Raw genomic sequence first — 14547 nt, 5'->3', positions numbered from 1 at the left:
GTGATTGCTTTATTTAATCACAGCTGCTTCGGCAGAAACCCCTGGGATCACTGGCTCTGAAGCATTTAAGTGATGAGGTGAGAAATGAGAGCTGATATGACATTAACACGCCCCCAGTGCCGAGGACTTTGAGGGAACCTCAGTTGGGAAAAGCTCAGGGGAGTGAACACCAGGTTAAGCATGACAGCTATCCAGACCCTGACTTCCCCCAGGGAGTGCTACCCAGGTATTTCCCCAAGGCTTTGAAAAAGCTAAAGGGACAGTGACAGCTGTCCTTAAATGATGAGAAATAGGACTTTGGGTTGAAGAATCAAGAAAACAGAGGAATGCAGGTAATACCAAACGGTTAGGCGTTACATGATGGAAAGGTCTGTTTTACCAAGGGAAATACAACCAGTTTTCTTCAGTGTTAACGAACTCAAACATGGAGACGTGACGTACCTGGAAGTCTCTGTTTAGTGCGGGCGCCTGAGGGGGTCTGAGGCGGTGTTACTCCCGAGCCTTGTACTTTGTACACGTATGTGTGTTCCGTGGACTCCAGGGAGCCTGCAGAAAAGAGGGGGGTGGGGAGGTGTGTGTGGGGGAAGGTCCTGGCGCAGGCACCCTGGGGGAGGCCCCGGGTCTCCTGACATGTGCCGGGAAGCACATGACAAAGCCATCTCGCAGCTGTGCCCACGAGTGAGTCCCGGCCCTGCTGGGGTGTTTCAGCCTCGTCTCCCCACGTGTCCTGTGTACGTGTGAAAACAACCAGACAGCAGTGTGGCCCAAGTGTGCCTGGGGAGCCAGGCCCCAATGGGAAATGTCCTTTAGCAACAAGGAATGGATGCCTCTTTGCTAAAGGTTTGGCGGGTTCAGTGTCAGATTATCCCTTGCTGTCATATGACAGTGTAGTCATCATTTCCTGGGGAAGAAGCCCCAGGTTCAGGGAATTATTCCACTGGTAGAACAGGAAAGGAGGGGCCTGCAGCTCAATATCATCTTCCCCAAATCCCAGCAACTGGTAATACTTGCTAGTTGCCTGGTTTGAAATAAAATGGCTCAGCACTACAGACTCTAATCTTTCACTTGCCCCTGGCAAAAGCAGCTCTCTGCTGGGGCAAAACACTAATGAGGACTGCACAGAATGTTAACAGTGAACCAAAACGTCCAAGACACACTGTCTGGAGGGCTGAACAGCTGAGTGAACGCGTTCTTGTTGAGGTCAAGAGGAGTCTGCTGTGGGCAACAGGCACCTGCTTTCGTACTGTTTCAGCTGTCGGGGCAGGAGAGGGAAGATGACAGAGTCCCAGGGGCAGACAAATCTCGCCTCCTCTCACAAGAGTCCCGGCCCAGTGCTTGGTGTAAAGCCTGGGACATGGACAAGGCCCCTCAGCACGAGTGTGGGATCCCAGGGCATCATCTGGCAAAACTCTCCAGATGAAAGAGAGTCCTACCTGCCGTTAGGTTAAAAGTTCTTCCCTTTTGTGAAGCCTGTACTGGAGAAAACCAATTCAGCACGGATCCTACCACGGGGATTTGCCGTAACACCCCCTGCAAAACATAACCGTTGCTCAAGGCCATCCTGTGGAGGCTGGCGCCCAGCCTGAGGCCAGCTGGGGAGCCCACCCCGGAGCCTCACCTCTTCCAGAAGTCGCTCCTCATTTGCCTTCTGCAGTTGAACCTGAGCTTCCTGAATTCCTTTCCGAACCACTTCTGTCATGTTTTCCAGAAGCTGTGTTAAGACCAAGAAAGGCATTATTTGTCTAAGCTTCTTGCTGAAGGCCTAGAACTATTAACATAGCGCTGGGGACATTTTTCAAAAGTATATTAGTAAATGGCACTTTAAAATGTCAGTGTAAAAATAAAACAGAATGTCAAATAGAAGAGGTCAAAATGTTAAAGGAGGCCTAGGCAGACGTACCTTGGTGACCAGCCTCATTTGCCAGGGAACAGCAATAACTGTCCCTGTGATCTGAATGTCGTATCAATAGAAAACAGACATGACTCTCAACATTCATGGAGACAGAGGCAGAAGTAATATAGGCGGGTTTGGAAGAAACTTCAAGAAGTCCACCCAAGAATGAATAAAGTTGGCTCCTAGGCTTCATTTCAAACTCCCTTCTCTTCCGCACCCCTACTACCAAAAGTGAATCACATGACACAGGTTTCTGCCTCCTCTCAGACCAGTCTTGCTTTGGTCCCTTTTCTCTCCTTTTGAGTAATTTCTAGTAACTCGCATATCTGGTGTGGAGAGCGTCCTGTAAGTCTGACAAGCCTGGTCCTCCGTGCCAACTGGCCAAGAGAAGTAGGTCTATTACTGGCGGAAAGTTCTGTTATCAGAAGCACCATCCCATCCAGCCTCAGGACCAGCTCCAATCAGGAACTCTTCCCTGGCCTTGTCAGGCAGAGGCGAACACATCTTCCTGAATGCACAGCCTCCCCTAACTTCTGTCCACAGCATTTACTACCTCAGTTGCTCACATGCGTCTCTTCCCCACTCTGGCTTGTGAGTTCACTGACGGCAGTGACCGCATCACATCACCGGCATCCCTGATGCCTGCACAATGCCTGGCTCACAGGAAGCCTTTAAAAACTTGGGGAAAGAAGGAATGAACAGACACTGCCAAGGGTAGCTTCCTCCTTTGTGACTCCAGCTAATTGCCCAGGGAAAACCCAGAAAAGGAATGAGACACTGATTAGTCTTACAGACCCTGGAGTTTTCCTCGATTTCTCGGGCTGTGACTGCAATGGTCTCCACTAGTTCAGAAACATCTATGTCATCACTTGCCATGCCAATGTAAATACAGCTCTTCATGCTTTTATACTCAGGGCCTGCGGGCAGAAACAACAGACTGACTTGGTTCCCAAGTCCTCAGACACGGGCCACTCCCTGTACAGCAGCGCAACCAGGCACAGGAGAGCCTCCCTGAGGGGGTGAGGACGTGGATCTAATGAGGAGATCGGACCCAGAGAGGCTGCAGAAGGGGCAGAGGGCTCTATCACCCTGGGAAGATCTAAATAGCTAAGAGAGACCATTTCCCTTCAAACCAGTTAGAAAACAGCTTTCAAAGTTCACAGTTGACTTTAGAAGGAGTAATTACCCATTTTAAATGTAAGGTCAGATTCCAGTTCATTTAACTTTTTCAGGAGTCCAGCATGGATTTTTTCCCCTTCTGGATCCGATTTCAAACTGCTCTTATCATCATTAGCGTGTTCATACCTATAAACGATATCACATAACAGTACTTCAGCAATCTACAAGATCAAGTGTCTCTTCAGACACAAGATAACAGGTGGAATAGAAGCTACTGGAAGTTACCAAGGATGTGGAATGAGACAAAGGGCAAAGGAGCCACTCAGAGGGTCTCAAGATCAAACCTTTCCAGAAAGTCCCAAGGGAAGCCCAAGTCTCCAGGGGCATGAAATGTAGAAGGAGGGGCAAGGCTGGGAAGTCCCATCACTTGTAAGAGGAACAGGAGGCTTCCCTGATCCAGAGAGGGGACGAAGGGGCCACAGGAGGGACACACACTGAACCAGAAGAACTGGGAACTGGCTTCTCCTTAGTGAGCTGTAGTTCTCTGTACGCACGTCAGTGGTGCACCCAACGTAGTTCTCCTAGTAACTTTCAAGCTGGCACAGAAAGAACACAGCGACTCCTATTTCACTCAGTGCGCGCTGGGCCGCCTGCCCGCTGTGCTCTTGTAAATGCCCAGCACATCTAGATGAACTTTCATCAGACGTGAACACTGACACTCCACGCAGTCATCTTAGATTTCTAAGCTGGTTCACAAAATGACCCACCCACAGTCTTTACACCGTACCTGACAACCCCTATTCCAGGCCAGTTTGGGTCATCAACGTATAAGAGACCTGCTGCTCCCATCACCTCCTGCTTGAACTCCTCTCGCAGCTGCAGTGTACAGGTCAGGACTGGCAGCTGGCTCTGGATGCAGGCTACGAGCTGATCCACATCCTCTCCCCGAGTTCCTAAAACTGAACACGTGCACAGAATGTTAGGCAAACGCTTAAGGAATGGCTAAAAATGAGGGGGCAGTGCTCCCACTTCTACTGTCAGAAAGTCAGCAGCTCTAGGTATAGCACATTAGCTGAGCTGAGGGGTTTAAAAAAAGAAAAAAACCCACTAAACCCAGATATGGAAGAATCAGGTGTTAAAAAATCATATAGCTGGCTGCCCAGGTGTAGACACATTTTTTCCTTACACCGAAGAATTAGCCTCTCCGATATAATACACAATGAAATCCTACCACAGAAATCAGATTCTTCTCACAGAAAGACTCTGCTTAAGTCAGGTTATAAACATCATAGCACAGGTTAGAAACAAGGAGGCGTCCACACAGTTCTCGCTCTATGTTCACATGGAGAGAAAGAGAGGGGTTTCAGGGGGCAAGGGTGGGGGGCAGAAGGGCAGGGTGATGATGGCTTCTGAAGGTCAGAGCCTGAGAGGTCTCCGGGTTCAGGGATGCAAGAGTCTTGGCAACATCACTGCACCCTCACTTCTGCTGATTCCAACGCTTATATGATCTAAGCCTCAGTGGCCTGGGGTAGCCACAGCTAGCTTTTCCAGTTTCAGAGGCTAAACCTCTGGGGCTAGGCCCCCTGCATAGCAGAAGCAGAGACTCCTGGAAGATCTGGAGGCCACTGGCTATCTTCACGATGGCTTTTCTGTGGACAGTTGCCTGCACTTCATCACTCTGATGTTTTTGAGAAAATATCTTTCCAAAAATGTTGAAAACACCTCATGAAAAACCATCAAACATTTTCTGAAAATGTTTAAATCGTCTCAGAAAAAAGCACAATCAGATTTTTAAGGCATCTCTTTTCAGCTTATTTTTAAGTGCCTACTATAAAATATGCCAACCACTATCCAAGCTATTTCATATTCATGATCTCACAGTTTAATCTTCACGTCACCACTATGAGGTGGTGGGGAACAGGTCTGGAGATAAGAAACTTGCTCCAGATCCTACAGGTATGAAATGGCCGAGGGGGGGACAAGAATCCCCAGGACTTTGTCACAAAAGTCCACGTGCTTTCAGCTCTATAGTTCTCTAAAATGTCTACAACAGTGGTTCTCGACCTTCACTGGCCTACTGTGCCCAGGCTCCACTCTAAGTAAACCCAGTCAGTCAACCAGAATCTCTGCAGGTGGGGCCGAGGCGCTGGGAGTTTTCAGAGCTCCACAGGGATTCTAAAGTCAGTCTGGGCTGAGAACCACTGAACAGAGGGTCACAGGACATCAAAACACAGGAATTCAATTGACTTCAGAGGTCTCTCTTTCTGAGAAGTTACCCCGGAAGGTTAATCTACCTAAACTCAGCCCAAAGGAAAAGGAAAAGCCTCTCCAGGGAGAGAAGAGAATATCACAGCCTGGACTTTGACAGACACAGCACTGGTGCTCCCAGAACAGCGAGGGCGAACCATGGAGACTGGTTACCTGCCGCGGTAGTCAGGGGGCTGAACCGAACGCACGTGCCCTCCACCTCCAGATCCATGACCGTGAGGCCACTCGCGGGCACCAGCTGCTTCAGCTGTTCTCCCAGCTGCAGGGAAAGGGGCAGAATGAACACACTCCCGCAAGGAGGGAATCCAGTGTCTCTGGACCTGCCCTCGTCCGCTCAGCCCAGACCCAAGAGGCTACTGGAGGCTAGTTTCCTTTCACCTTTGATTTTCTTTGAATACTTACGGTACCTTTTTTTTTTTTTTTAATTTATTTATTTATTTATTTTTGGCTGTGTTGGGTCTTCGTTTCTGTGCGAGGGCTTTCTCTAGTTGCGGCAAGCGGGGGCCACTCATCATCGCAGTGTGCAGGCCTCTCACTATCGCGGCCTCTCTTGTTGCGGAGCACAGGCTCCAGACGTGCAGGCTCAGTAGTTGTGGCTCACGGGCCTAGTTGTTCCGCGGCATGTGGGATCTTCCCAGACCAGGGCTCGAACCCACGTCCCCTGCATTGGCAGGCAGATTCTCAACCACTGCGCCACCAGGGAAGCCCACCACCTTGTTTTTAAAAACCGTAAATTTTACCTTTTCTCTTACTCAAAAATATAAGTTCACTATAGAAAGATCTAGGCAATACAGGTAAAGTAAAAAAAAAGAAAATTTACCCACAATACACCACTGAGAGACACACACTGTTGACATGTGGTATAACCATCCCCCACCCCCGGATCTTCTGGGTGTGTATGTGTGTATGTATGTGTGTCTTCTGTTGTCATAAAACATGGCATTCTACATGCTGTGTAGTAATCTGCATTTTTTCACCTAATTTACAATGACCATTTCCCCTCTGCCGTAAACATGCAGCTATGTGGTTTATACTGGCTGTTCTGAATCTCACTGTGTGGATGTACCATAATTTATTCACCAAAACCCCTAGGTTAGGCATGTCCAATGTTTTTTGTTTTGTTTTGTGTCTTTTTAGGCTGAGCCGTGCAGCTTGCAGGACCTTAGTTCCCCGACCACGGATCTAACCCTCGCCCCCTGCAGTGGAAGCGCGGAGTCCTAACCACTGGGGGCTTGCCCAATGTTTTGCTAGGATTGATACTGCTCTGGTGAACATCTTTACATCGTTTAGAATATTCTTTATACTCAAATCCAGGAGGTATGATTTCAGTGTCAAAAAGAAGCCAAAGCATAATGCTTCTGATCCATGTCGCCAGACTGCCAGAGGCGTGCAAGGGTCTGGCTCATGTGCTTCTGGTATCACCAGAGCTCCAAAGTGGCTGCACCGCAGGCCACGTCTTGCACGTTGTTGCTCAGCCTGACACAGCAGCAGGGAAACAGTCCCGTGAGGAAGCGGCGGGAACAATGCTGATGGGACCTGCTGGAAGTCGTGCAGCACGTGGGGCTGTGGTCTGCTTAAGAAGCCCAGGACGAAGCCCCGCGCCTTCACAAGAGGCTCCCCCTGTGGGTTTCTGATTTCCCAGACAGGACCATGTGTTATCCCAACCATCCAGGACGCAGAATAAAGGGCACGTGACAGCTGATCTTACCCAGCGGTTCAGTGCATCGCAGGAGTGCCTCTCCTGGCTGACTGCTGACGGGGCCATGTTGGGCGCTGGGATGGCATTAAGTCCTGGATCTGACACACAACACAGAGAGGGGATTCGCCTCCCAGAAACACAGCTAACTACAAAACACCCCTCCAACCCCGTTTCACTTAGCTCCCAACGTTAACCTGAGAGAAATGTCTCAACCGGAAATCAAATGTATATCTCACCATGAATGAACAAAATGGCACATACATACAACGGAGTACATACAGCCGTAAGAAGTAAGGAAAGTCTGTCACATGCTCAACATAACGTACCCTGAAGGTGTTATGCTAAATGAAATAAGCCGGCCACAAAAAGACAAACACTGTATGATTCCACTTACATGAAGTAAAGCTGTCTAATTCAGAGAGACAGAGAGTAGAATGGTGGGTGCCAGGGGCTGGGGGGAAGGGGGAATGGGAGTTAGTGTTTAATGGGTATGAAGTTTCAGTTTTGCAAGACGAAAAAATTCTGGAGAGCTGTTGTCCAATGATGTGAATATATTTAACACTATTGAACTGTACACTTTAAAATGGTTAAGGTGGTAAATTTATGTTTTTTTAACCACAATTAAAATTTTTTAAAAATATATATGTTACAGAGGGTTTAAAGCTTTCACTTTTTTTTCTCATGAAAAATACAATTGAATATATTCTCACAAATAGAATTCTTAATTTCATTTAAAAAGTTTTTCTTTCAAGGAATTTTGAGGGAAAATCAAAGCATAAAATTATAAGTTACCAACCAGTCTACCAGCACTGAGCACCGTGCAGGGAAGTCAGAGACCCAGCAGCACAGCAGGCCTCAGAACACAACTGGCTTCCTTTTGTTAAATGGTTGAGGTGCCTGCTTGTGCCAGGCACTGTGCTGGGCACGGGGTTATGATATGAGGCAGACAAGGTTTTTGTCAGGGTGGTGCTTACCTTCTATTGAAGAAGTAGCATAAGGAAATGAAATGAAATCACCATACATTGTTGTTAGGGCCTTGAAAGAAGGCGGGAGCTCTGATATAATGTGAGGGAGTCACCTTGGACAGGACAGGCAGGGAGGGCCTCCATGAGGAGGTGGACGCTGCAGGGACCTGAATGGTGAGAAGGAGCCAGAAGAGCGAGAGCGAGGGGGACAGCAGTGCAGAGGTCCTGCTCTAGGAGACGGTGGAGTGTTCTAGAGACTCAGAGAAGACCAGTCTGACTGAAGAACAGTGAACAGGAAGAGGAAGTCGGAGGGGAAGGCAAGGGCTAGGACCCGCAGGCCTTCCATCTGGAACGGAAGGTACGCAGGCTTCTGGGCAGGGAGGTGGCAGGATGTGGAGAGCGGCCCGGAATGGAGCGTGTGGAATGTATGGAAGTGAGAGGCCAGGTGAGAGGGGACCGTGGCTGTCAGGTGAAAGATAACAGAGCCCTGGACTGGGTAGGGGGCACTTGGGACATTCTTTAAAGATAGAGATTCCTAGATCCAGCTTACTGAGTCAAAATACTCAGGAAGGAGGGCCCCCAGCTCTATTTTCAAGGGACTCTCTCATCCATTCCAGCACTAGCCCAGGGACTGGCGTTTGGAAAACACTGGTTTAATCATAGGAAACTGTCAGGAAAATGCTAAGGCAAAAAGGTCTGGAGCTCTTGTGAACATTATTCAGTTTTTTTTGAAATGATGATAAGATTCTAGCAATCAAAATATTTTGGATTATTTAGTTAACTTGAAGTGGTTTAAAATTCAAAGCCCTTAAACACAGAGAGAAAAATAACCCCCTTTTTAAAATCACCTACCTGAGCCTGGTAACTCCTGGAAAAATCTGAACACCACCACTGGCGAACTGAGCTCATCCTCCACCTAAAAGATGGAATCTGATTATTACCAAGTAACAGTAAATTTCAAACACCTACAAAATCAATCAGTGAGCTTGGAAAATAGGCTACAGACATTGGCACTTAAACACATAAAGGGAATTCCCTGGTGGTCCAGTGGTTAGGACTCGGTGCTTCCACTGCCTGGGCCTGGGTTCAACCCCGGGTCGGGGAACTAACTTCCTGCAAGCCGAAAAACACACGCACACACACACACACACCCCACCACCACCAACAAAAAACCACATAAAAAAGTTCAAAGGTTAATTTCATTTGCTAGAGAAACAAAAATCAATGGTTTAGTAAAATTCTTAAGACATAATTATAAGCCAGTCCCGAGAATACATGGCTGAATCATAACATCTGACACTGATACCTTGAAAATGAAAAGTGGGAGGAAATTTTAATAATTATGGATAAACATGGGTCTAACGTGAAAGATTAAAAAAAGGCAAGGAAAAAGTGGCACTAGAATCACTGTCGAGCGTCCGAGCTTTCAAGAATCCAGAAGTGACGCCACCTCAAGCAGGACTGACTGGAGCTTTTTCTACTCACCCTGTAAAACTCTCTGGGCAGGATGCAAGTCCTGCTGGCAATGTGGATAACCACAGTCCAGAACTGAAGCTACGTTTTTCTAAATCATTGAAGCGGTACTTATACTCGGGACAGGCATCAGACAACTATCTTCACTAACAGATTTCGTAACAGCTGAAGACGTCCACTGCATTAAGATTGCACAGCACTAGGTCCATGTTCTCCACTGAACGAATGTACAGTGAGCCGTCAGCTTTCCCGTGGGGTCAGGACACAAAGGGAGCGGCAATGCCCTTGACAGACTGTGGTATTTGAAGTGGGGGGAGGCGGGAGAAGGGAGAGAGGATCTCTAAGCATTTAACAATTCCACTACTACAATTCTCGTCTCGAAACCATTTCCCAAGGCTCTGCCAGTGATGGCTCACTCGTAGGGCCACAACAGGATGTGCTAACCGGAGAGACAGGAAGTAGCTGGTGCAAGATCTTCTCTACTAAGCTTTTCAAAGGGACAGTGGATGTGATTCAGATCAAGCAAGAGGAACATTCAAATCTGCCAATTATTTATTGAGCCAATTCCTGTGCTTTCATAGGTACTATCTCCTTTAACTTTCACATAAACAAATAAATCTATTAATACCTTTAAAGTTAGAGGGGTTTAATATTTATATAGAACGGAGTAAGCCCAATAAGTAAAGAGGAACAAAGTGACAAAATTCTACACCCATTCCCCTATTCTCAGTTAGGATAAGGCAGAATGACTTGAGTGCCAAGACTTATAGTCTTTTGTTTCTTATTTCTTTGAGCTCAGTGGTCTCAAATGTCAGCCTGCACAAGAAATCCTGTACAGGGTTATATACATAGAATTCTGGTTCCAGCAACATGGTAGACCAAGCTAATATTTAAGTCATCAATTCTAAATACCTGAAATGCTTGATTAAATGTCACCAATAACCAAAAGAAGTTCAAATCATTGCTAGGCTCACAAAAAAAGGTGAATCCAGAAAGAAGAGAAAACAGAAAGAATAGTGTAAGCTGAGCTGCAGGGGCTGGGGGGAGAGGAGCACAGATGGAGCCTGGAACTTCGCTTTAATGTCTAAGGTCATGGGTTTGAAACCCATGTGAGGGATAGTGCTGAGTTTACATAAAGCCAGGACCCTTGAAAAACATTCTTCATGAAAAGAGAGAAAAACTCCACCCACTGATCAGTAAGAAAGCTTAACTCTGCCTGATGCTCTGTAGAGAGAGAAAAAATTCTCTCACAAGAAATCAAAATGTCAGGCGTGCTCTACACCTGGGTGTGATGTCCTCTGTAGTGTAAGACTCCTAAAGCTGTGAAACCAACATAAATAAATGGACCTAGGCCAGTCACAGAAGAAAAAAAAATCTAGCTCATAACAGAAAAATTACAACACACACAGGGAGCAAGAGTCAGCAGACACAGCTGAGAGGACAATTTGTGGCCCCAAGAACCGAGACACTGAAACAACCATCAGAACAGACGTCGATCACTGTGTTTAAACAGAAACGAAGGACCAGAAATCTTTTTTTTTTTTAAAGATGCTTATAAAACAGAATAACTTGAAAAAGAACTAAAGAGAATATCCTGAAATGAAAAAGAGGTCACTGAAAGTTAAAACGCAGTAAATAGGTTAAATGGCAGATTAGATGCAGCTCCAGAGCAAATTACTGAACTCCAAGAAGGATCTGAAGGGCTACACTAGAAAGCAGCAAAGAGATGGAGGCATCCAAGAGACTGATGGAAGGTGGGATGACAAGGTTCAATATGCAGCTCACTGGTGTTCCAGAAGAGAAAGAGAAAGAGGTCATAGCTGAAAAAATGAATTTTACAGGATTAAATAAAAGAATCCTCAGGTTCAATTAGCACAAGTCCCAAGCAAGATTAAAAAAAGAAAAAAATCCTTACTTAGATACACCATGGTGAAAGTGGCAGTACACTAAGGACCAGGAAAGTCTTAAAAGCCAGCAGAGACGTAAACACGAAACCATGTTAACTGCCCCCCAGAGGCATTCTGGAATTTTCAGGTGTAAGAGTGACAATATTAGAGTTTCCCCTCACATGCTGACTTTAGAGTCTACTCCATGTGCTGGATAAGGGTCCTGTGAAACAACAGCCTTATCAGAATGCAGCTGCAGAGGAGACTGAATTGGGCACTGATAAAGCGGGGCACAAGCACCACCCCGGGCCCTGGAAAAGGCCTTGGTGCTGGAGGCAGTGAGCTGGGGCAGTGGGCCTGTGCTTCTGGGATGGGAGAGGCTCCTGAAGGGCCATCCAGGTGGGAAGGAAGGCGGCCATGGACGCCTGGAGAAGGGAGTGGCTGAGCAGCAGAGAAGCTCTTCTGTGATAACCTGGGGTCAAGTCCTGGCTTTGCCACATACTAGTTCTGGGACTCTGGACACACGACTCATCTGAGCCACAGAAATGGAGATAACGCTACTCTACCCCAGAGACTTACTGTGAGGATTCCGGAGTCAGTACCTATGAAAGCACTAGACTAATACCGTGGTGAGGAGCAAAAGACACTTAATAATTACTTCTATCTTACGGCGCCTGACAGCCTTCATTTTGCTTTCCCATGCATTATCTGATATACCCCCTCATAACGAGCCTGAGGCAGGAGGAATTCATTCTCCTGTAACTGACCTCAGAGGGATGGTCCACTGACTAAGTTCGCAGGCACTGAGTGTGCATCCCAGCTCTACCACTGCCTCGCTGGGCAGCCTGGGCACGCACTCAACCTATCTGTGCCTTAGTTTCCTCACTAGTAAAAAGGGAATAAACACTGCATCCAATTCACAGATTCTATATATTTATTCACACTCGCGTGCCTACTGTATGCCAAGTATCATACTTGGCACAGGACATAAAACCATGAAAAAACAGGCAAAAGTCCTTGCCTTTACAAGGCTTCTTCAGGGGAAAAACAGACAACAAACAAATATAGACCACGATTTCAGGTAGTAATAAGTTCAATGAAGGAAAAAACCCAGAGCCCAGAGAGTGATGGAAGGTGGTGGGTGTTACTCTAGGTAGGGTCGGGGCTCAGGGAAGGCCTCTCTCAAGAGGTGATATTTGAACTAAGATCTGATGGATAAGAAATCAGTAATGAGAAGAATTAGGGGGAACAGTGTTTTCAGGTACAGGGAACAGCATGTACAAAGGAGACTTGTGAGGGTTAAATGAAATAGGCATGTAAGGGACTTAGTACCACGTATGCTACACAGCAAGCATTTCAGAAACAGCATCTGTGATGATGGTGGTGGTGGTGGATTACCGACAGGCCACAATGCCTCATGGTGTCTGCCAGTTACTGTGCCCCCTACTGAGTAAAGCAGCCACTGGAGGGAGGGAGGGAGCAGGGTTATGCCTGGACCATATGTGGCCTTACAAAGATGTTCCAAACCAACTGGAGATCAATTAGCATCATCAGCTCCTCCCTGCTTGGAGGAGAATGAGGAAGGAGAGGACATGAAGAGGAGCCCCAGAGGGCTCAGCAAGGGCGGGACAGGAAGTGCACAGGCCCAGCACTGCCTTCACCCCACCAGCGCACTCATTCTAGTCCATAATTTAGGTCTCTGTTTGCAGTCAAGGGCATCCAACCAACATACCTTCACCGACAGCTGAGCACACAGGCTTAGGAGGTTAACAGAATGAGTCAGTGTCACAGGGCCCCAGCGGTACTGCTGAAATTGGAACCCAAGTCTCCTGACTTACATTCATCCCTCTGCTTCTCCAGAGGGGCCACTGTCCTCTTCCAGGCTAGGACTTGAGTCACCTCAGGTCAGCTGAGTAGCTCCAAGCTCCTACTCAGAAGGCAATGCAAGCAGCCCCCATTCACGCACTTAAACCGAACTGTGTACTAAAGTGGAAATAAACTGCACTCACCTGAACCCCAAATAAACTCAAACATTCGTTTTAAACTTAACTGTATCCTGCAGAATTGTCAAAAGAAACACCAGTGACCCTGTTTAAATTAGAATCTGATCTACATATTTTCTGAAATCCTAAAATACAATGAAGCAAAAGATGAAAACATTCAAACGTGAACTGATACTTGGTTATCAGACCCCCTAAATCCTCATCCACTTGTCTAGTTACCAGCCTTAGGGCACAATCTCTGACAGATGGTGGTATCTTTCAGGAAGATTACCAGGGCAAGAGGAGCAGGGCCGCCCCCTTTTCTCTGCCTTATTCCCCTTCATGCAAATGCCAACTCTGGGGTCAAAGGGTTTCAGAAAGAGTAGCTCAAAGCACTCACAGACAAAATGATTTTTCACTTCAGGAAAATGGGTGTTCTAAAAATCCTTGGGCAGGTGAAATCAATGGTGCTTATTACATCTTTGTGCAATGCTAAATTTTAACAGAATAAAAACTGCAAATGGATTATATGAAAAGCACTGTATGGGTTCAAACAGTATATGGGGCAAATTTCTAGGCTTTCTGCTAACCGCAGAATTAGGTCATCAGTACATGCATGACTCTCTCCCAAAGAATGTGATTTTACTGGAGCTGCCACAATTCCATGGACATGCATCAAACCTGGAGAAAATCATTCTAACTCACTGAAATTAAGAGTTATTTACTTCAAAAAACAGATCAAATTATATACTATACCAAGATTTTGATGTGGTTCACTTTCTTCAAACTTTCTTGCAATCGCTGACTCTGCAAATGACAGAAAAACAGCTTATGTAATTTCATATTAAGAAGCGTTTTTTTTGTTTTTGTTTTTGTTTTTTTTCGGTACGCGGGCCTCTCACTGTTGTGGCCTCTCCTGTTGCAGAGCACAGGCTCCGGATGTGCAGGCTCAGCAGCCATGGCTCATAGGCCTAGCCGCTCCGCGGCATGTGGGATCTTCCCGGACCAGGGCATGAACCCATGTCCCCTGCATCGGCAGGCAGACTCTCAACCACTGCGCCACCAGGGAAGCCCAGAAGCGGTTTTTATGAGGGTCTTTGCAGGTCTGCAAACAAGGATCTCAGGCAGATAAAGCCCCCTGCAACTTGATGATTTCTAATTTCAGCTGCCAATTTTTGCATTTAAACATCTGCAAATATTCCCCAATATTTCAGTTAAAAGTTACATTTAGTGGTTCCAGAAAAGCTTTTTCTAATGAGAC

The 14547-nt window shown here is 46.7% G+C and overlaps 1 protein-coding gene across 10 annotated transcripts in view; it reads right to left on the bottom strand.

Annotated features, from left to right (window-relative positions):
* PDXDC1 (pyridoxal dependent decarboxylase domain containing 1) overlaps window positions 1-14547 on the bottom strand; it is a 52151-nt gene that overhangs the window by 4050 nt on the left and 33554 nt on the right. For 7 of the 10 annotated variants that reach the window (XR_016387807.1, XM_089896114.1, XM_022552374.3 and 4 more), the window contains 10 exons: window positions 14043-14093; window positions 8798-8861; window positions 6990-7078; window positions 5435-5540; window positions 3801-3972; window positions 3081-3199; window positions 2690-2811; window positions 1619-1711; window positions 1434-1530; window positions 442-546 (listed from right to left, as the gene is read on the bottom strand). Coding sequence is in view for 9 of the 10 variants with exons in the window: in XM_089896114.1 (XP_089752240.1) it covers window positions 442-546; window positions 1434-1530; window positions 1619-1711; window positions 2690-2811; window positions 3081-3199; window positions 3801-3972; window positions 5435-5540; window positions 6990-7078; window positions 8798-8861; window positions 14043-14093 (1018 nt within the window). In the remaining variant the exon portion in view is untranslated. Of the gene's footprint in view, window positions 1-441; window positions 547-1433; window positions 1531-1618; window positions 1712-2685; window positions 2812-3080; window positions 3200-3800; window positions 3973-5434; window positions 5541-6989; window positions 7079-8797; window positions 8862-14042; window positions 14094-14547 lie in introns of those variants that run through there. The other 3 variants (XM_089896119.1, XM_089896121.1, XM_089896120.1) reach the window with 3 other exon arrangements.

The sequence above is a fragment of the Delphinapterus leucas genome, chromosome 15, assembly GCF_059928025.1.
Source record: "Delphinapterus leucas isolate spDelLeu-1000000601 "Yukka" chromosome 15, BTC_Dleu_Yukka2, whole genome shotgun sequence".
Classification (NCBI taxonomy): Eukaryota; Metazoa; Chordata; class Mammalia; order Artiodactyla; family Monodontidae; genus Delphinapterus; species Delphinapterus leucas.
This window is presented reverse-complemented; position numbering and strand designations above follow the sequence as displayed.